Source organism: Xyrauchen texanus, chromosome 19 (genome assembly GCF_025860055.1).
Source record: "Xyrauchen texanus isolate HMW12.3.18 chromosome 19, RBS_HiC_50CHRs, whole genome shotgun sequence".
NCBI lineage: Eukaryota > Metazoa > Chordata > Actinopteri > Cypriniformes > Catostomidae > Xyrauchen > Xyrauchen texanus.
In genome coordinates, this window is record NC_068294.1 from 42,986,537 (window position 1) to 43,009,269 (window position 22,733).

Below are 22,733 nucleotides of genomic sequence, written 5' to 3' on the forward strand. Positions count from 1 at the left end.
TTTAAAACTTATTTTTTTATTACTATAACAACACTGAGAATGTCAGGAGGAGATAAAAGATCTTTATATTTATAAACATTCACCCGAGCTCACCTGATCAAAAGAATCGTCATTGGTCAGTTTGTCTCTCTGCGCATGCGGGAGTGTCTGTGCTCCACTGGTGTCCAGACTAATGATGCTCTCACTGCAAGGTCTGACGTATTTCAGATCACTCTTTCTGGAGTCAGTGGTTCTGCAAACCTCATAATTGTACACGTGCTGTAAAGTTCCTGTGCCCCTACGTCTGCGTAAAGAGGCGGATAATACGGAATAACCGGCAGATTCGCGCCAGATTTGTAATACATCCGCTCACGTCTCCATCTGTAGCATTTGACTGACAGTATGGCTATGATAGACACGATAAAGAGAAAGGAAACTACAGCCAAGGCCAAGACCAGATAAAAAGTCAGGTTGTCGTTGTATTCCTTGTCGTGCGTAAAGTCAGTGAACTCGGAGAGCACTTCAGGGAAGCTGTCCGCCACCGCCACGTTCACATTGACTGTAGCTGAACGAGAGGGCTGCCCGTTGTCCTCCACTACAACAGTGAGCCTTTGTTTCACAGCATCTTTATCTGTCACTTGACGTACAGTTCTTATTTCTCCATTCTGTAAGCCCACTTCAAACAGCGCCCTGTCTGTGGCTTTCTGCAGTTTATATGAGAGCCAGGCATTCTGTCCAGAGTCCACATCAACAGCCACCACTTTAGTGACCAGATAACCCACATCTGCCGAACGAGGCACTATTTCAGCCACCACAGAAGCACCAGACTGGACCGGATACAGAACCTGAGGCGCGTTGTCATTCTGGTCCTGAATAATGATTCTCACACTCACGTTGCTGCTGAGAGGAGGGTTTCCGCCGTCTTGCGCTTTTACGCGGATGTTAAATTCTTTGATTTGCTCATAATCGAAAGAACGAACAGCGAGAATCTCTCCGCTCTCTGCATTCACTGAAATATACGTCGAAGCAGAGACGCCATTCACAAGAATATCTTCCAGAAAATATGAAATACGCGCGTTATTGCCAGAGTCTTTGTCGTGCGCTTTAACAGATGAAACAGAGACTCCGGGTGAATTATTTTCCAGCACATATGCGGTGTATGACTGACGCTGAAAAACAGGGGCGTTGTCATTGACATCAGAGATTTTCAGATTTAAGGTTTTATTAGTAGAGAAAGAGGGCGAGCCCTCATCAACTGCTGTTATTGTGATATTATATTCAGATATTGCTTCCCGATCTAAAACCTGCTCAGTAATCAAACTGTAGAAATTTTGGGAGGATGATTTTACTTTAAAAGGCAAATTGGGAGCAATTACACATTTTACCTGTCCGTTTTTCCCAGAATCTAAATCTTTAATATTAAGCATCGCTATTACAGTCTCCGGCGCTGCGTCTTCGGGTATTGGATTAGAAAATGAAATTACACTAATCATGGGTGCATTGTCATTAACATCAATTAATTCAATGATAACTTTACTGGAATCTGTCAAGCCACCTTTATCCGTCGCCTCAACGTTTAACTGAAAATGTTTTGACTTTTCAAAATCCAGGTCACCGTTTACAGTAATGGCACCGCTATCTGAATTTATATTGAATAGCTCTAAAGCCTTTCCCGATGTTTGTGAGAAGGAATACGTCAGTTCAGCATGAGATCCTTTGTCTTTATCAGTTGCAATCACGCTCACGACATCAGTGCCTTTCGATGAATTCTCAAGCAAAGAAACTCTGTACACGGGGAGACTAAATACAGGAGCATTGTCGTTTGCGTCGATGACTAAAACACTTATTTTTATAGTGCCTGATTTCGGAGGATTGCCCCCATCAAACGCCGTCAGTGTTAATTTATTCTCCTCTTGTTTTTCTCTATCTAGTGGTGTTTGTAGAATCATTTCTACATATTTCAATCCATCATTTCCCGTCTGTTCCTTCAAAGAAAAATAATCAGTCGGAAGTAGTGTGTATCTTTGGAGGGTATTTAAACCCACATCATAATCTTGCGCATTATCCAAAGAAAATTTTGCTCCAGGTGCAGCGGATTCGCTTATTTGAAAATGTATTTCTCGCCGAGCAAAAACAGGAGAGTTATCATTTATATCTAATATTTCTACATCGATTCTATGCAGCTCCATGGGGTTTTCTAGAATGATCTGAAAGTGTAATGAGCAGGGAGACACTTGGGCGCACAGCTCCTCTCTATCTATCCTCTCTTTCACTACCAGAGTCCCTTTATCCACATTCAGACCGATGTACTCACGACTGTCCTCCGTAAAGATCCGCGCTCGGCCAGATTTCAGCCTCTTAACATCCAAACCGAGATCCTGAACGATATTTCCCACCAGCGAGCCCTTTGTCATCTCCTCTGGGATAGAATAACGGACCTGCCCGTGCGCAACAGCCATGACAAAGACGCACAGCACGAGAGGCTGCATTAGCCATGATGCAATCCGTGTCGAAGATGCGCCTCTTTGGGCGTTAAAAGAACAAAGAACCGACATATTCCAGATCGTCTAATCCATTAAAGATGAGACAAAGATTCAGAGAATCAGAAAGGACGGAAAACAGGAAAATGATCCGAAAATAAAAGAGCACGAATGTCTGGACGCGCCAGTAATAGAAAGAGACCGTCTGAAATGAAAGAGAGATTCTGCAGACTGGATGATGTCAGAAAGTGGAGGAGGATCTTAAAATGAGAGTTTAAACCTTGTAAACACTGAACAACAGCGACACATAGAGTATAAAGGAAATATAACTTGAAAATATTTCATGAGAAAGAGAAATACAAAAACATTCAAAGCAAAGAAGAAAACGAATTTATTTTACCCACTTTGACATCCATAAAAAAATAGTATATATATATATATATATATATATATGTGTGTGTGTGTGTGTGTGTGTATATAGTGTTTTGACAGAATGCCTCAAACATATAGTGAAAATAAATTAGTTAAATGTTAAGTGGAAAATATAAAATAGCCATTTATGAAAAGTATGATGCACGAGAGATTGAGACGCGCCCCGTTTGGGCTCTCATACTGTAAAGATGCAAGTCATTTTAACGGGAAAATAATAGAGTAAAACATGTTAATGATATGCCAATGAACAATTTAAAAATGCATTTAAAAATGCAAGTGATTCGCTGTAAAAAAAATTAAGTAATTTTTTATTAAACAAAATGATTATAAATATACCGACAATATGCCCCTACCGTAAAGCCTAAAACATCATCACTGTTTTTTTACTGTACAATTCCGGCAATCACAGCTGCTTTTTTGTACAGCAAATTCAGAAATGTTATTTTAACAGTGCACAATAACAACACTGAGAAAGCCAGTCATAACCATCCAATGCAGCTCACCTGATCAAAAGAATCGTCATTGGTCAGTTTGTCTCTCTGCGCATGCGGGAGTGTCTGTGCTCCACTGGTGTCCAGACTAATGATGCTCTCACTGCAAGGTCTGACGTATTTCAGATCACTCTTTCTGGAGTCAGTGGTTCTGCAAACCTCATAATTGTACACGTGCTGTAAAGTTCCTGTGCCCCCTACGTCTGCGTAAAGAGGCGGATAATACGGAATAACCGGCAGATTCGCGCCAGATTTGTAATACATCCGCTCACGTCTCCATCTGTAGCATTTGACTGACAGTATGGCTATGATAGACACGATAAAGAGAAAGGAAACTACAGCCAAGGCCAAGACGAGATAAAAAGTCAGGTTGTCGTTGTATTCCTTGTCGTGCGTAAAGTCAGTGAACTCGGAGAGCACTTCAGGGAAGCTGTCCGCCACCGCCACGTTCACATTGACTGTAGCTGAACGAGAGGGCTGCCCGTTGTCCTCCACTACAACAGTGAGCCTTTGTTTCACAGCATCTTTATCTGTCACTTGACGTACAGTTCTTATTTCTCCATTCTGTAAGCCCACTTCAAACAGCGCCCTGTCTGTGGCTTTCTGCAGTTTATATGAGAGCCAGGCATTCTGTCCAGAGTCCACATCAACAGCCACCACTTTAGTGACCAGATAACCCACATCTGCCGAACGAGGCACTATTTCAGCCACCACAGAAGCACCAGACTGGACCGGATACAGAACCTGAGGCGCGTTGTCATTCTGGTCCTGAATAATGATTCTCACACTCACGTTGCTGCTGAGAGGAGGGTTTCCGCCGTCTTGCGCTTTTACGCGGATGTTAAATTCTTTGATTTGCTCATAATCGAAAGAACGAACAGCGAGAATCTCTCCGCTCTCTGCATTCACTGAAATATACGTCGAAGCAGAGACGCCATTCACAAGAATATCTTCCAGAAAATATGAAATACGCGCGTTATTGCCAGAGTCTTTGTCGTGCGCTTTAACAGATGAAACAGAGACTCCGGGTGAATTATTTTCCAGCACATATGCGGTGTATGACTGACGCTGAAAAACAGGGGCGTTGTCATTGACATCAGAGATTTTCAGATTTAAGGTTTTATTAGTAGAGAAAGAGGGCGAGCCCTCATCAACTGCTGTTATTGTGATATTATATTCAGAGACCATTTCACGATCCAAAAGCTCATCAGTTACCAGACTGTAAAAATTGGGCGAGGATGACTTAATTTTAAATGGTAAATTTTGAGGAATGTAACACTTAACTATTCCGTTTTTACCCGAATCTAAATCTTTGACATTCAACATCGCTATAACAGTGTCTGAAGCGGAGTTCTCCGGCACAGGGTTTGAGAATGAAATTACGCTTATTAAGGGGACATTGTCGTTTATGTCAGTAATTTCAATATGCACTTTGCTGGTATCGCTTAATCCTCCTTTGTCTGTTGCTTCGACATATAACTCATATTTTTTTGATTTCTCGAAATCTAGTGGACCATTAACTGTAATATCTCCGGAAGTCGAATCTATTCTGAAAAGGTCGGAGAAGCTTTGACTACTCTGAGAGAAAGAATACGTAACATCTCCATTAGACCCCAAATCTCCATCAGTTGCACTGACCCGTAAAACAGTGGATTGTTTTGAGGTATTCTCGGGAATAGAAGCTCTATAGACCGACTGACTGAAAACAGGCGCATTGTCATTTGCGTCTAAAACAATTACGTTTATCTTGACAGTGCCCGTTTTCTGAGGATTTCCGCCATCAAATGCAGTTAATATCAGTTTATGATCCTCCACAATCTCTCTGTCCAGAGGTTTTTGCAAAATAATCTCCACATATTTTGTATCGTCCTGATTAGCAGGTATCTTAACAGTAAAATGATCAGATGGGTGTAGTTTATATGTCTGAATTGAATTTAAACCAACATCAGGATCTTTCGCGCTATCGATTGAATATCGAGCTCCTGGGATCGCCGATTCACTAATTTGAAAGGTAATCTCTTTGTTCGTGAAAACAGGCGCGTGATCATTGATATCTAAAATCTCTACATCGATTCTATGCAGCTCCATGGGGTTTTCTAGAATGATCTGAAAGTGTAATGAGCAGGGAGACACTTGGGCACACAGCTCCTCTCTATCTATCCTCTCTTTCACTACCAGAGTCCCTTTATCCACATTCAGACCGATGTACTCACGACTGTCCTCCGTAAAGATCCGCGCTCGGCCAGATTTCAGCCTCTTAACATCCAAACCGAGATTCTGAACGATATTTCCCACCAGCGAGCCCTTTGTCATCTCCTCTGGGATAGAATAACGGACCTGCCCGTGCGCAACAGCCATGACAAAGACGCACAGCACGAGAGGCTGCATTAGCCATGATGCAATCCGTGTCGAAGATGCGCCTCTTTGGGCGTTAAAAGAACAAAGAACCGACATATTCCAGATCGTCTAATCCATTAAAGATGAGACAAAGATCCAGAGAATCAGAAAGGACGGAAAACAGGAAAATGATCCGAAAATAAAAGAGCACGAATGTCTGGACGCGCCAGTAATAGAAAGAGACCGTCTGAAATGAAAGAGAGATTCTGCAGACTGGATGATGTCAGAAAGTGGAGGAGGATCTTAAAACGAGAGTTTAAACCTTGTAAACACTGAACAACAGCGACACATAGAGTATCAGATACATATTACAACACATGATGTGATAAAGAGCAATAAGACACTAAAGCAATGTCAAACAAAGAAGTGAAGGATGAACATTTTCCTTTGATTTAATTTCTGATTAAAAGGATAAATAAGGTAAAACTCAATCAAAAGCAAATTTGACAAAAAGCAAAGTAGGAAATATTAAATAATTTATTAAAAGTAGGTCGCGCGCATTGAAAACACTCACTGCAATAAACATCTGAATGGATCAAGTGTAATTTAAAAATAATATTTTAAAAGACACAACATGTAATTGTCTGGAAAATATTGCAAATGTTGGTGTAATATATTGAATACATAAAATGTGAAAAATACACTGACAAAAACGCCATAATGCCTTCAACATAGTTTGTGTTTTTTAATGATCTGGGCAACCACAGCTGCCATTTATTCCATCATAAGTTTAAAACTTATTTTTTTATTACTATAACAACACTGAGAATGTCAGGAGGAGATAAAAGATCTTTATATTTATAAACATTCACCCGAGCTCACCTGATCAAAAGAATCGTCATTGGTCAGTTTGTCTCTCTGCGCATGCGGGAGTGTCTGTGCTCCACTGGTGTCCAGACTAATGATGCTCTCACTGCAAGGTCTGACGTATTTCAGATCACTCTTTCTGGAGTCAGTGGTTCTGCAAACCTCATAATTGTACACGTGCTGTAAAGTTCCTGTGCCCCCTACGTCTGCGTAAAGAGGCGGATAATACGGAATAACCGGCAGATTCGCGCCAGATTTGTAATACATCCGCTCACGTCTCCATCTGTAGCATTTGACTGACAGTATGGCTATGATAGACACGATAAAGAGAAAGGAAACTACAGCCAAGGCCAAGACCAGATAAAAAGTCAGGTTGTCGTTGTATTCCTTGTCGTGCGTAAAGTCAGTGAACTCGGAGAGCACTTCAGGAAGCTGTCCGCCACCGCCACGTTCACATTGACTGTAGCTGAACGAGAGGGCTGCCCGTTGTCCTCCACTACAACAGTGAGCCTTTGTTTCACAGCATCTTTATCTGTCACTTGACGTACAGTTCTTATTTCTCCATTCTGTAAGCCCACTTCAAACAGCGCCCTGTCTGTGGCTTTCTGCAGTTTATATGAGAGCCAGGCATTCTGTCCAGAGTCCACATCAACAGCCACCACTTTAGTGACCAGATAACCCACATCTGCCGAACGAGGCACTATTTCAGCCACCACAGAAGCACCAGACTGGACCGGATACAGAACCTGAGGCGCGTTGTCATTCTGGTCTTGAATAATGATTCTCACACTCACGTTGCTGCTGAGAGGAGGGTTTCCGCCGTCTTGCGCTTTTACGCGGATGTTAAATTCTTTGATTTGCTCATAATCGAAAGAACGAACAGCGAGAATCTCTCCGCTCTCTGCATTCACTGAAATATACGTCGAAGCAGAGACGCCATTCACAAGAATATCTTCCAGAAAATATGAAATACGCGCGTTATTGCCAGAGTCTTTGTCGTGCGCTTTAACAGATGAAACAGAGACTCCGGGTGAATTATTTTCCAGCACATATGCGGCGTATGACTGACGCTGAAAAACAGGGGCGTTGTCATTGACATCAGAGATTTTCAGATTTAAGGTTTTATTAGTAGAGAAAGAGGGCGAGCCCTCATCAACTGCTGTTATTGTGATATTATATTCAGATATTGCTTCGCGGTCTAAAAGTTGCTCATTGATCAAACTGTAGAAATTTGAGGCTGATTGTTTGATTCGGAATGGTAAATTAGGGTTAATTGAACACCTCACCTGTCCATTTTTCCCCGAATCTAAATCTTTGACATTCAGCATCGCTATTACAGTCTCGGTGGCGGAATTTTCCGGTAAAGGGTTTGAAAAAGATATGATATTAATTACAGGTGCATTGTCATTGACATCTGTGATTTCCACCATCACTTTAGCGGTATCCGTTAAACCACCATGATCTGTCGCGACCACATTCAGTTCATATTTCTTGGATTTTTCAAAGTCTAGAGGGCCAGTTACTATTATTTGACCAGTTGTTAGATCGATATTAAAAATATCCGAAATGCTTTTACTACTTTGAGGGAATGAATATGACACTTGCTTATTTGTCCCCTGATCCGCATCAGTTGCACTAACTTTAAACACGATTAAACCCTTTTGCGCATTTTCTGCGACAAGAGCTGTATAAACAGATTGACTGAATACAGGTGCGTTGTCATTTGCATCCAATACTATAACGTTAATCTTTAATGAACCGGTTTTTTGCGGGGTTCCGCCATCAAAAGCCGTCAAAATAAGATTATACTCCTCATGCTTTTCTCTGTCTAATGGTGTTTGCAAAACCATTTCCACATATTTAGTGCCGTCAGTGTGAGACAACGTTTTGAGGACAAAATGTTCGTTTGGATTAAGTTTATATGCCTGAAGAGAATTTAAACCAACATCAGGATCTTTCGCACTATCGATTGAATATCGAGCTCCAGACAAAGCAGATTCACTAATCTGAAAGGTAATCTCTTTGTTCGTGAAATCAGGCGCGTGATCATTGATATCTAAAATCTCTACATCAATTCTATGCAGCTCCATGGGGTTTTCTAGAATGATCTGAAAGTGTAATGAGCAGGGAGACACTTGGGCACACAGCTGCTCTCTATCTATCCTCTCTTTCACTACCAGAGTCCCTTTATCCACATTCAGACCGATGTACTCACGACTGTCCTCCGTAAAGATCCGCGCTCGGCCAGATTTCAGCCTCTTAACATCCAAACCGAGATCCTGAACGATATTTCCCACCAGCGAGCCCTTTGTCATCTCCTCTGGGATAGAATAACGGACCTGCCCGTGCGCAACAGCCATGACAAAGACGCACAGCACGAGAGGCTGCATTAGCCATGATGCAATCCGTGTCGAAGATGCGCCTCTTTGGGCGTTAAAAGAACAAAGAACCGACATATTCCAGATCGTCTAATCCATTAAAGATGAGACAAAGATCCAGAGAATCAGAAAGGACGGAAAACAGGAAAATGATCCGAAAATAAAAGAGCACGAATGTCTGGACGCGCCAGTAATAGAAAGAGACCGTCTGAAATGAAAGAGAGATTCTGCAGACTGGATGATGTCAGAAAGTGGAGGAGGATCTTAAAACGAGAGTTTAAACCTTGTAAACACTGAACAACAGCGACACATAGAGTATCAGATACATATTACAATGAAAATTGTTCAGCTAAATTCTCAAAGAATTGGGATCAGAGAAGTACACACACTTTCCTCTGCTTTAACATATATTTTTAATTATATATATATATATACACAATTGTTGAAACTAATTGAGTTATAAGCTTAACAGAACATATCAAATATCAATTTATGAAAAATAATGATGGAAAGATTATACATTAAAACTGAGCCCTTTCTCGCACTCAAGCACACTGTAAAATGTATTAATGGAAGAATACTCAATTAAGTTAAGTCAAGTTGATATCAATATCCAAACCTTGAAATGAAAAAACAAACAAACAAATAAATTCAAATATTAAATAAACAAAAAAATAAAATAAAGAAAGAATAAAATAAAATTTATTGCACTATTGACACCATCATCTCTTTTTCCTTTGGATAAATCAAGGAAACTGCTGCTTTACAACTTCCACTCAAATATGAGAACATTAAAGCGTAAATCTCCAACGCTATTCTTTAAAACATCACAATGTACTTTTCTGCAATATCTGAATATATATATTCTGTGCAAAATTGTTGCCATTTTTCTTCACTATAAGAAATGCACAGTGACACATATATTATGATTCAATAAGTCGTGAGCCATCACGTTATAATCTAGCTTTAGTAGGTGCGGGCTCGTGGGACGAGCGTCCCAGTGACAGTGTATCTCTCATCCGGGTGCAGATTTAATCTCTCCCCCTTAGATCGGGACATTCGCTCAGCTCCTAGATGAGGCGCTGCCTTGCACAGAGAAAGTTTGTAGTAAACTACAAGACCTGCTTCCGTATTATTTTAACTTTAATAAAGCTATAACGCGTTAAATATATCTGCATTTAAGATGTAACGCCAGGGTGTTTCCTTTAAAGACCTCAGTCTTAATTCTCCGTCTCTGTGCAAGTATTCCTCTCTTCATTCAGGCGCGAACTGCAGTGCTGCTCTCCCGCATCATCATTACAGTTTATTGTGATCTCATGTTACGTTAAATGAGATCTACACCATTCTCTTCATTAACATTAATTCTTCTAATTCTTATATTCACTCAATGAGCATTACAGGCTGCTGCTGCTGAAGAACTACAACAAAAAGTTTGATACATAAACATGAACAGTGGTTGCAGACAACATTGTTTTGCAGGGCAGCTAGCATCTTGCACTGCTCCTAACTAGCTTAATGTTAGCTTACCAGCCCTCTCATCGTCTTCAATTGGTGCGCTGGTGAAAAAGATGCTCAGTTTTGTACATATGGCCGCGTGAGTTTGAAGACATTTTTTTTTAATCCTGCCTTTTCAGCGCCGTGTTTGCGCTTTCTATTGTCCATTTTAGCCGATATCCTCCATCAACCACAACTGACTGAAGTTTACATGAAGAAACTTTTCTTTTTTTTAAAGCAAGGTGCCGCTGTCGGGGTAGTCAAAAGATAATTACTTCATTAACCTGCAGGCTGCACTCTTCGGGTGGGCTGCAAACAAATTATTAATAAAAAGAGTGGGGCTGAGGTAAAATAAAAAAATAAAAAAAGAGTGGGCTGCTGTATTTCCACCCATTGCCATGACAACACTGGCCCTCGTGGCCAATAAAAACATACCGCCCACCGGAAATACTCCCGGTGCTCCCGATTAGCCAATCCGGTCCTGGTTAATGATATTAACGTCGTAAATTATTTTACAATAGAGAATCGCCAGTTTCCTACACCAGCACGTAGATCACTGGTTATTAAACAGAGCTTCAGTGCTTCCTTACGGGAGCTGTCCGGTCCAAGAGTGCTGAACTTAATTTTTGTCAATGTGTCCAAGATCGAAAATACCAGAACAATACATGTAAATAGTGTGTAATTCTGCCAAACATGGAAATTGCTTGTAGACTTGTCGAGGTTAATAAATAAATAATGATGGCTTTGGATGCAATTTTAGATGCATTGATGCTCAACTACTTAGAGATGAATAAAAGCGAACCAAGAAAATAGACGGTAGGCTATTCATTATAAAGAACTATCACTTAGCATTTTGTTTGTTCCTTTGACAGCTGGAAACTTATTTGTTGAACACCGAACATGATTAAAATGACGGGCATCAGTACTGAACTACTCACAGACCCATCACAACACAGAGAGACAATATATAGAGGTCTAGAGCTGCACTATGCAAGTGCATCCTTATGCTAAACTATGTAAAATATATCGTCACCAACATTTCGTAATACATGAAACATTGTATTGGTTTATAGTGAAAATATCTGGAAACAACAGCTGACATTTTCCCCATATTTTTTTAGTGCACACTAACAACAAGGAAAAAGCCAGGAAAAAAAATAAATAAATACAACTGGGATCAAAAAGTTATATTTATAAACATTCACCCAGGCTCACCTGATCAAAAGAATCGTCATTGGTCAGTTTGTCTCTCTGCGCATGCGGGAGTGTCTGTGCTCCACTGGTGTCCAGACTAATGATGCTCTCACTGCAAGGTCTGACGTATTTCAGATCACTCTTTCTGGAGTCAGTGGTTCTGCAAACCTCATAATTGTACACGTGCTGTAAAGTTCCTGTGCCCCTACGTCTGCGTAAAGAGGCGGATAATACGGAATAACCGGCAGATTCGCGCCAGATTTGTAATACATCCGCTCACGTCTCCATCTGTAGCATTTGACTGACAGTATGGCTATGATAGACACGACAAAGAGAAAGGAAACTACAGCCAAGGCCAAGACCAGATAAAAAGTCAAGTTGTCGTTGTATTCCTTGTCGTGCGTAAAGTCAGTGAACTCGGAGAGCACTTCAGGGAAGCTGTCCGCCACCGCCACGTTCACATTGACTGTAGCTGAACGAGAGGGCTGCCCGTTGTCCTCCACTACAACAGTGAGCCTTTGTTTCACAGCATCTTTATCTGTCACTTGACGTACAGTTCTTATTTCTCCATTCTGTAAGCCCACTTCAAACAGCGCCCTGTCTGTGGCTTTCTGCAGTTTATATGAGAGCCAGGCATTCTGTCCAGAGTCCACATCAACAGCCACCACTTTAGTGACCAGATAACCCACATCTGCCGAACGAGGCACTATTTCAGCCACCACAGAAGCACCAGACTGGACCGGATACAGAACCTGAGGCGCGTTGTCATTCTGGTCCTGAATAATGATTCTCACACTCACGTTGCTGCTGAGAGGAGGGTTTCCGCCGTCTTGCGCTTTTACGCGGATGTTAAATTCTTTGATTTGCTCATAATCGAAAGAACGAACAGCGAGAATCTCTCCGCTCTCTGCATTCACTGAAATATACGTCGAAGCAGAGACGCCATTCACAAGAATATCTTCCAGAAAATATGAAATACGCGCGTTATTGCCAGAGTCTTTGTCGTGCGCTTTAACAGATGAAACAGAGACTCCGGGTGGATTATTTTCCAGCACATATGCGGTGTATGACTGACGCTGAAAAACAGGGGCGTTGTCATTGACATCAGAGATTTTCAGATTTAAGGTTTTATTAGTAGAGAAAGAGGGCGAGCCCTCATCAACTGCTGTTATTGTGATATTATATTCAGATATTGCTTCGCGGTCTAAAATCTGGTCAGTTACTAAACTGTAGAAATTGGCGGTAGAGGATTTAATTCTGAACGGTAAATTTGGAGCAATTGAACATTTAACCTGTCCGTTTCTCCCCGAATCTAAATCTTTAACATTCAGCATCGCTATCACAGTCTCCGGCGCTGCGTCCTCCGGTATTGCGTTAGAGAAGGACATTACGCTTATAACAGGAGCATTGTCGTTCACATCGGTCATTTCTATAAGCACTTTACACGTATCTGTTAAACCACCTTTGTCTGTCGCTTCTATATCTAACTCATGGTATTTGGATATCTCGAAATCTAAATCACCTTTAACTATGATTTCCCTTTTAAACGGTCAATACTGAAGAGATTTGATACGCTGCGGCTGCTCTGAGAAAGAGAATATTCAATGTCTCCATATGCACCCTCATCTGCATCTGTGGCAGAAACCGTAATGATGAGAGAGCCTAAAGGGGTGTTTTCGGGCAGACTAACTCGATATACAGACTGGGTGAATGACGGGGCGTTGTCGTTTGCATCAAGAACAACAATATTTATCTTAATGGAACCAGATTTTGGAGGGCTGCCTCCATCAAATGCGGATAAAACCAATTTATGTTCACTTTGTTTCTCTCTGTCTAACTGCGTCTGCAGCACCATCTCCACGTATTTACTGGCATCAGGACGTGACAATAATTTTAGTGTGAAATGATCGCTGGGATTGAGTTTATACGTCTGGAGTGAATTTAAACCTACATCAGTATCTTTCGCGCTTTCCAACGAGTAGCGAGCACCTGGAATGGCAGATTCACTAATTTGAAAATCAATTTCCTTTCGATCGAATGTAGGAGCATGATCATTTATATCTAAAATCTCTACATCGATTCTATGCAGCTCCATGGGGTTTTCTAGAATGATCTGAAAGTGTAATGAGCAGGGAGACACTTGGGCGCACAGCTCCTCTCTATCTATCCTCTCTTTCACTACCAGAGTCCCTTTATCCACATTCAGACCGATGTACTCACGACTGTCCTCCGTAAAGATCCGCGCTCGGCCAGATTTCAGCCTCTTAACATCCAAACCGAGATCCTGAACGATATTTCCCACCAGCGAGCCCTTTGTCATCTCCTCTGGGATAGAATAACGGACCTGCCCGTGCGCAACAGCCATGACAATAATACGAAGGAAAAATATCTGCATCATCCACGACGACATCCGTGTGGCGAGACCGCTCACCCGGTCGTCGAGAGAACAAAGGAAAATCATATTTTTCTTTATGCAGCCGATTCCAAAATATCACAAGAGAGAGAAAATACTCGAATGAGAAAAATTTGTCAAATTGTATTCGGGTACGCTAGCTCTCATGCGAGTAAGCCCTGTCCGACAGGGATCGTAAATGAAAGATGTTCTGCTGACTGTATGACGCAAGACTCAGGATAAGGAGGAGGATCAACAAAAGAGCGTTTAAAACCTGCACATCCTTGACCAACAGCGGCACTTAGAGCATCAGAGAAGTATTACATGAACACCAAGTCAGTCAAATGAGTGATGAAATCTTTTGGGAAATCTTAGACTGAAGTATGAAATGTTACTATGGAAAATAATCTATTATTTTCACCACTTGGAGTGGTTGTGGCTAAAGCACAGGGCTGTTAATCAGAAGGTCACAGGTTCTAACCCCACAGCCACCACCATTGTGTCCTTGAGCAAGGCACTTAACTCCAGGTTGCTCCGGGGGGGATTGTCCCTGTAATAAGTGCCCTGTAAGCTTAGGATAAAAGCGTCTGCCAAATGCATAAATGTAAATGAATAATAGTATTAATGATATGAACAAAGAATAAAAATGTACACACAGAACAACTTGGGCTACATCTTTTAGGAATATACTTTTATAAAAGTTAAATTAGACACAAGTAAAACGGATCAGTAACACTATCTGACCTTATGCACGGATCCTCAATTGTAAGAGACATAACACTTTAAATCTCAGTTGTGATAAAAGCTTGAAAAAGGCAAATTAATTTGATTTCAGCACCTTGGATAGCGAAACAATGTGGACACGTCCTCTCACAGCGGTGAAAACTCATTTTCTACAGGCTAAACATTATTTGAGAATGATAACAAAATGGTTTCACCAGAAACTAACCAAGAAAAAAATAAAAAACAGTTATAGGAAAATAGATATCAGTTTCAGAATAGAAAATATTTCCGGTGTATAATTCTCTTATCTCTAAAACAGAAGGATGCGAGTAAAATGAAGTGAAACAAAGTAAAAACCAGTACTTTTAAACAGTAAACCTCACCTGATCAAAAGAATCGTCATTGGTCAGTTTGTCTCTCTGCGCATGCGGGAGTGTCTGTGCACCACTGGTGTCCAGACTAATGATGCTCTCACTGCAAGGTCTGACGTATTTCAGATCACTCTTTCTGGAGTCAGTGGTTCTGCAAACCTCATAATTGTACACGTGCTGTAAAGTTCCTGTGCCCCCTACGTCTGCGTAAAGTGGCGGATAATACGGAATAACCGGCAGATTCGCGCCAGATTTGTAATACATCCGCTCACGTCTCCATCTGTAGCATTTGACTGACAGTATGGCTATGATGGACACGATAAAGAGAAAGGAAACTACAGCCAAGGCCAAGACCAGATAAAAAGTCAGGTTGTCGTTGTATTCCTTGTCGTGCGTAAAGTCAGTGAACTCGGAGAGCACTTCAGGGAAGCTGTCCGCCACCGCCACGTTCACATTGACTGTAGCTGAACGAGAGGGCTGCCCGTTGTCCTCCACTACAACAGTGAGCCTTTGTTTCACAGCATCTTTATCTGTCACTTGACGTACAGTTCTTATTTCTCCATTCTGTAAGCCCACTTCAAACAGCGCCCTGTCTGTGGCTTTCTGCAGTTTATATGAGAGCCAGGCATTCTGTCCAGAGTCCACATCAACAGCCACCACTTTAGTGACCAGATAACCCACATCTGCCGAACGAGGCACTATTTCAGCCACCACAGAAGCAGCAGACTGGACCGGATACAGAACCTGAGGCGCGTTGTCATTCTGGTCCTGAATAATTATTCTCACACTCACGTTGCTGCTGAGAGGAGGGGAGCCTCCGTCTTGCGCTTTTACGCGGAACCGGAAATCTTTGATCTGCTCGTAATCGAAAGATCGCACTGCATGTATGACTCCACTATCAGCACTAACGGACACCAACGAGGAGACGGGCACTCCGTTAACAGAGGAGTCCTCCAGTATGTAAGACACACGGGCATTCTGGTTAAAATCTGCGTCTCTGGCTCTGACTGTGAATATGGAAAGACCCGGTGTGTTGTTTTCTTGAACAGAGGCCTCATATGAGCTCTTGTCAAACACAGGCGCGTTATCATTCACATCTGATATCTGTAAGGAGAGAGTGACGCTGCTGGAGAGAGAGGGCACGCCCTCATCAGCGCACGTCACACTGATGTTATACTCAGACTCTCTCTCCCGATCTAAATCACCGTCTGTGACTAAACTGAAGAAATTATTCGTGTTTGATTTGAGGGTAAAAGGAATATTATCATTAATAAAACATTGGACCTTTCCATTTTCACCAGAATCGGAATCTTGAACATTCAGCATAGATCACAACGGTGCCGGATTTTGAGTCCTCTGATAAAATGGTTAGTTTTGACATTATGCTGATGGTCGGCTTATTATCATTTATATCAATCACATCTACATCTATTTTACACGAATCAGTCAAACCCCCGTCATCGCTCGCCTGTACATGAATTTGATAATGACGAGCTTTCTCGTAATTTAAACTCCCTGTGATCTTCACCTCACCGTTTGATTCATTAATTACAAACAATTCCGGAACATCGTCTTGAGTATTAGTAATAGAATAGTTTATTTTGCCATTTGAGCCCTCGTCCATATCAGAAGCACTTACTGTCGTTAAAAGTGTACCTTTAAGAGCGTTTTCTATTACACTCGCTTTATATATTTTACGCGTAAAAACAGGCGCGTTGTCGTTTACATCTAAAACGGTGATGTGTATCTGCGCAGTACCAGACAACTGTGGATCACCTCCATCTATCGCGGTCAGAACCAGAGACAAATGCTCCTGCTTTTCACGATCGAGAGGTTTTTGAAGAACCATTTCAACGATCTTACTGCCGTCTGGCTGACTTTGTAATTTTAATGCAAAATTATCTGTTGGCTTTAATGAATATGTCTGCAGGCCATTTATTCCAACGTCCAAGTCCATCGCTCTCTCTAAAACAAAAACAGCCCCAGTTACAGCCGACTCACTGATTCTAAATTTAATCTCGGCCCTTTTAAAAGAGGGCGAATGGTCATTTACATCTGTAACTTCGACTGTAACAGAGTAAAACTCCATCGGGTTCTCCAGAATAATCTGGAAATGTAGTGCGCAAGGCGTTGTCTGTCCGCATAGCGCCTCTCGGTCTATTCTCTCTTTGATAAGGAGGACTCCTCTTTCTTTATTCAGCTCGATGTATTCAGCGCTGTCTCCGGTATAAATACGGGCTTTACCCGATTTCAGTCTCTTTAAATCTAAACCCAAATCCTGCGCTATGTTACCGACTAAAGAGCCTTTCGCCATTTCCTCAGGAATGGAGTAACTGACCTGCCCGAGAGCTGAACTGAGAGAGAGAAACCAAATCAACAGCAGTACTTGCCGCGCCATTGTTCTGTCCGACATTTTGCAGAAGACCACAAAGGGAAGATTAAGCTCGAATCCAACTAAATAAATCCAGAATATCTGCAGGAAATCAGGTATAAATCCACAGAAAGAGGAACTCAAACAAAAGCCTGTAAATCCAGGAAAAACACATTAAATTCTCTCTCCGTGATTCTCGTTATCTCTCCTCCTCTTCAGACTGTGTGCTCAGCTTCCGTCTCTCTCTATAATAATATGGAGATGATGGGGGTGGGACTGCTGCAGATCTGCTCTCTAAACTGTCACACACTGAACAACAGCGGCACTTTGAGTCCATTCTGATGAACTACAGAATAAATATATATATCCACATTCAGCTCAGTATCAGATACTGTATGTATATATATATATATATATATATATATATATATATATATATATATATATATATATATATATATATATATATATATATTCACACACACACAATGATATTAGTTTGTATATATAAAGATTTCAGAAACAAAAGAGGAAGAGAGAGAGAGAGAGAGAGAGACAGAGATTGAGACTTCGAGTTTGCACAAATATTTTATATTGTTTTATTTGTGTGTGCGCTGATCTGAGAAACACAGAAAAAAGCTTAAATTAAAAAAATCTAAATAGAAAATGTCTTAATATAAAAGAGAGATTGCAAAGTTTAATGGTGATCAAGAAGAGAGAGTAAAGTGTCAGGAATGTCCCAATAAGATCCTTTATATTTCAGAGATGCATGAAGGTATTTATGAGGAATTGAAGGAGAACTGCATTTCAGCACCATGGTCAGGGATGAAGGGTTGAGACATCAACTAAAGCTGCTTTTAATGAACTTAAACACAGAGAAAGGTAAAATATATCAAGAGACAAGATCAAAATTACTAAAAATCAATTATATAAACTATTATTTTTCAATAAGGTTAAAGTGGACAATTCATCTCTATATAGAAGTGGAAAGATTATATAGCTATAGTAGAGTCTTGAAAATAAATCTCAATATTAAGTCAAGTAAAGTGAATTAACTTCAAACAATGCAACAAAACTGTATTCTGAAAATGATAATAAGTAGCCAGAACTTTCTGCAGCAAGGAAGAGATAAAAATAAAAGTTGATGAAGTCTGCAGCACAGAAAATATCTCAATATCAACCTCAATATAATCATTTTATAAAGTACAACGATTTAAGTGGAAAATACTACTTACACTCATTAAAAACAAAGAATGAAACAAAATATTAGTGTCAGAAAAACATTAAATTCGATTTTAAATTTATTATCGAAGTATGAAACGCCTTTAAAACGCCTAATTTATCAAAACATCAAATTTAAACGAGTCAAATTAAAAACAATGTCTTATTACTTTTTTATTTTTTATCAGAACACCCGATTTAATCTGAGTAACGGCGAGCGGACTTGTCCACGGTACAAGCAGGAATAAAAAACAATAATAATTAGAAAACAACAAGTAAAAACCAAAATTTCCTTGAGTTAGGTATGAACAATATTTCTCACCTGATCAAAAGAATCGTCATTGGTCAGTTTGTCTCTCTGCGCATGCGGGAGTGTCTGTGCTCCACTGGTGTCCAGACTAATGATGCTCTCACTGCAAGGTCTGACGTATTTCAGATCACTCTTTCTGGAGTCAGTGGTTCTGCAAACCTCATAATTGTACACGTGATGTAAAGTTCCTGTGCCCCCTACGTCTGCGTAAAGAGGCGGATAATACGGAATAACCGGCAGATTCGCGCCAGATTTGTAATACATCCGCTCACGTCTCCATCTGTAGCATTTGACTGACAGTATGGCTATGATAGACACGATAAAGAGAAAGGAAACTACAGCCAAGGCCAAGACGAGATAAAAAGTCAGGTTGTCGTTGTATTCCTTGTCGTGCGTAAAGTCAGTGAACTCGGAGAGCACTTCAGGGAAGCTGTCCGCCACCGCCACGTTCACACTGACTGTAGCTGAACGAGAGGGCTGCCCGTTGTCCTCCACTACAACAGTGAGCCTTTGTTTCACAGCATCTTTATCTGTCACTTGACGTACAGTTCTTATTTCTCCATTCTGTAAGCCCACTTCAAACAGCGCCCTGTCTGTGGCTTTCTGCAGTTTATATGAGAGCCAGGCATTCTGTCCAGAGTCCACATCAACAGCCACCACTTTAGTGACCAGATAACCCACATCTGCCGAACGAGGCACTATTTCAGCCACCACAGAAGCACCAGACTGGACCGGATACAGAACCTGAGGCGCGTTGTCATTCTGGTCTTGAATAATGATTCTCACACTCACGTTGCTGCTGAGAGGAGGGGAGCCTCCGTCTTGCGCTTTTACGCGGAACCGGAAATCTTTGATCTGCTCGTAATCGAAAGATTGCACTGCATGTATGACTCCACTATCAGCACTAACGGACACCAACGAGGAGACGGGCACTCCGTTAACAGAGGAGTCCTCCAGTATGTAAGACACACGAGCATTCTGGTTAAAATCTGCGTCTCTGGCTCTGACTGTGAATATGGAAAGACCCGGTGTGTTGTTTTCTTGAACAGAGGCCTCATATGAGCTCTTGTCAAACACAGGCGCGTTATCATTCACATCTGATATCTGTAAGGAGAGAGTGACGCTGCTGGAGAGAGAGGGCACGCCCTCATCAGCGCACGTCACACTGATGTTATACTCAGACTCTCTCTCCCGATCTAAATCACCGTCGGTTACGAGGCTATAAAACCCATCCGACGAAGACTGGATTATAAAAGGAATGTTTTCATTTAATTCACATTTTACAACGCCGTTTTCATTTGAATCGGCGTCCTGTATGTTCAACATCGCAAGAACGGTTCCTGTCGGGGCATTTTCAGAAATTTGATTTGATTTGGATATTATACTGATCACTGGTTTGTTGTCGTTCGAATCTGTGACGTCAACAATTACTTTACAAGAATCAGTATGCCCTCCTTGATCACTTGCTTGAATTGCTATCTGATAATGTTTGTTTTTTTCGTAGTCAATATTTCCAATTAAGCGGAGCACGCCATCATGTTGGCCAATGTCAAATAGGCTCGCCTGCGCTGCGGAGGATACAGAATATGTTATGACTCCATTAAAACCCTGATCTGCATCAGACGCGCTGACTGTTGTCAACACGGTGCCCTTGGCTGAATTCTCGGATATACTTGCTTTGAACACCGACTGACTGCAAACGGGCGCATTATCATTTGCATCTAAAACTGTGATGTGTATCAGCATTGTGCCTGACATTTGCACCTCCCCGCCATCAAATGCTGTTAATAATAAAGTGATATGATCTTGCTTTTCACGATCAAGCTGTTTTTGTAAAATCATTTCGACTATTTTACTACCATCAAGAGAATTGTGAGTTTTAACAATAAAATTGTCACTTGGTTTCAGTGTGTACTTTTGGAGACCATTTAAACCCACATCGGTGTCAACTGCCGTCTCCAAATCGAATTTCGCTCCAGCTGGAGACATTTCGCTAATTTCAAATTTAATCTCTTTGTGAATGAAAATTGGGGCGTTATCATTAATGTCTTGTATCTCAACTGATACTCTGTAAAGTTGCATCGGGTTCTCCAGAATAATCTGGAAATGTAGCGCGCAAGGCGTTGTCTGTCCGCAAAGCGCCTCTCGATCTATTCTCTCTTTGATAAGGAGGACTCCTCTTTCTTTATTCAGCTCGATGTATTCAGCGCTGTCTCCGGTATAAATACGGGCTTTACCCGATTTCAGTCTCTTTAAATCTAAACCCAAATCCTGCGCTATGTTACCGACTAAAGAGCCTTTCGCCATTTCCTCAGGAATGGAGTAACTGACCTGCCCGAGTGCTGAACTGAGAGAGAGAAACCAAATCAACAGCAGTACTTGCCGCGCCATTGTTCTGTCCGACATTTTGCAGAAGACCACAAAGGGAAGATTAAGCTCGAATCCAACTAAATAAATCCAGAATATCTGCAGGAAATCAGGTATAAATCCACAGAAAGAGGAACTCAAACAAAAGCCTGTAAATCCAGGAAAAACACATTAAATTCTCTCTCCGTGATTCGCGTTATCTCTCCTCCTCTTCAGACTGTGTGCTCAGCTTCCGTCTCTCTCTCTAATAATATGGAGATGATGGGGGTGGAACTGCTGCAGATCTGCTCTCTAAACTGTCACACACTGAACAACAGCGGCACTTTGAGTCCATTCTGATGAACTACAGATTAAACTAAACTCGAGTGTAGCTTTTCTTTTATAATAAATTATTTTAAAGATCAAAATGCGCAGAAGTATAACATCTGCACATACACAAATAAAATAAAAAATACATTATGCTATTTGATCAGTAAAACGACTGCATCAAGTTAGATAACAGTATTATTTGAAAAAAAAAAAAAAAGGGGAAAAAAAAGTCTAAATATAAAGGGAAATCTTGCCCCAAAATAACATACAGGCCTATGCAGCTGTTTATCAGACAAAGCAAAACCACTAAAACACAACAATAACGAGCAAGAAATGTATTTGAATAAGAACTGTATCTTATCACGAAAAACAGAGTGGTGGTCTGACATTTAAACAACACGAAAATACATCAAGAACTTCAAATGATCTGTGATGGACAGTCAAAGGGAGGATCTGAAAATATGCGACTGACTGTATTTCAGCACCAAGGCCAGAGAATCCAACACAAGTGCAGGACACAGAAGCCCAATTTTAGGTATGAGAGGAAAACATGAATATAAAATAAATCATGAATACTTTTTATCTTTTCAATCACATGGTGATCATCCAAATATAAAACTGTGGTGATTCACACTCAACATACAGATATTTTAGTCAGGTCAGTGTGACCGAAGAAATGAGTTTAGTGTCATAAAACAACATTTTAAAGCCTTTTTTTTGTTCATGGCTGGTCAATTGTACTTTAAATATCTTAATAATAATTTAAGATTTGTTTAGTAAATTATTCATATCACATTCATTTCAAAAGATCAGCAGCATTTGTGGAAACATACAGGCCAACTTAAGAAGTATTTTAATTATTTGCTGTGATTAATTTGTAGTAAAGTATTTGCTTTTTATTTAGATATTTTCATTTCGTAATCATCAAATATAATATTATTTAATTTACAGTTACATCCATATCCTCTGAACATGACTTAAGTGCTGGTTATTTAACATTTGTAATTCATGTAGAGA

At 40.8% G+C, this 22,733-nt stretch overlaps 1 protein-coding gene and 1 pseudogene across 1 annotated transcript; both read right to left on the minus strand.

Annotated features, from left to right (window-relative positions):
• Nucleotides 1–14,174, minus strand: part of LOC127659767 (protocadherin gamma-A2-like) — a 138,840-nt pseudogene extending 124,666 nt beyond the window's left edge.
• Nucleotides 14,175–16,327: 2,153 nt separating this feature from the next.
• On the minus strand, nt 16,328–17,705 carry LOC127659768 (protocadherin beta-11-like). The gene has a single exon (XM_052149721.1). The coding sequence runs from the start codon at nt 17,549–17,551 to the stop codon at nt 16,433–16,435; it is 1,119 nt and encodes a 372-aa protein (XP_052005681.1). The 5' UTR covers nt 17,552–17,705; the 3' UTR covers nt 16,328–16,432.
• Between the last annotated feature and the right edge of the window lie 5,028 nt (nt 17,706–22,733).

Excerpts from the sequence above, each read along its gene's own strand:
- LOC127659768 (XM_052149721.1), bottom strand. The coding sequence starts at position 17,551 with ATGTCGGACAGAACAATGGCGCGGCAAGTACTGCTGTTGATTTGGTTT.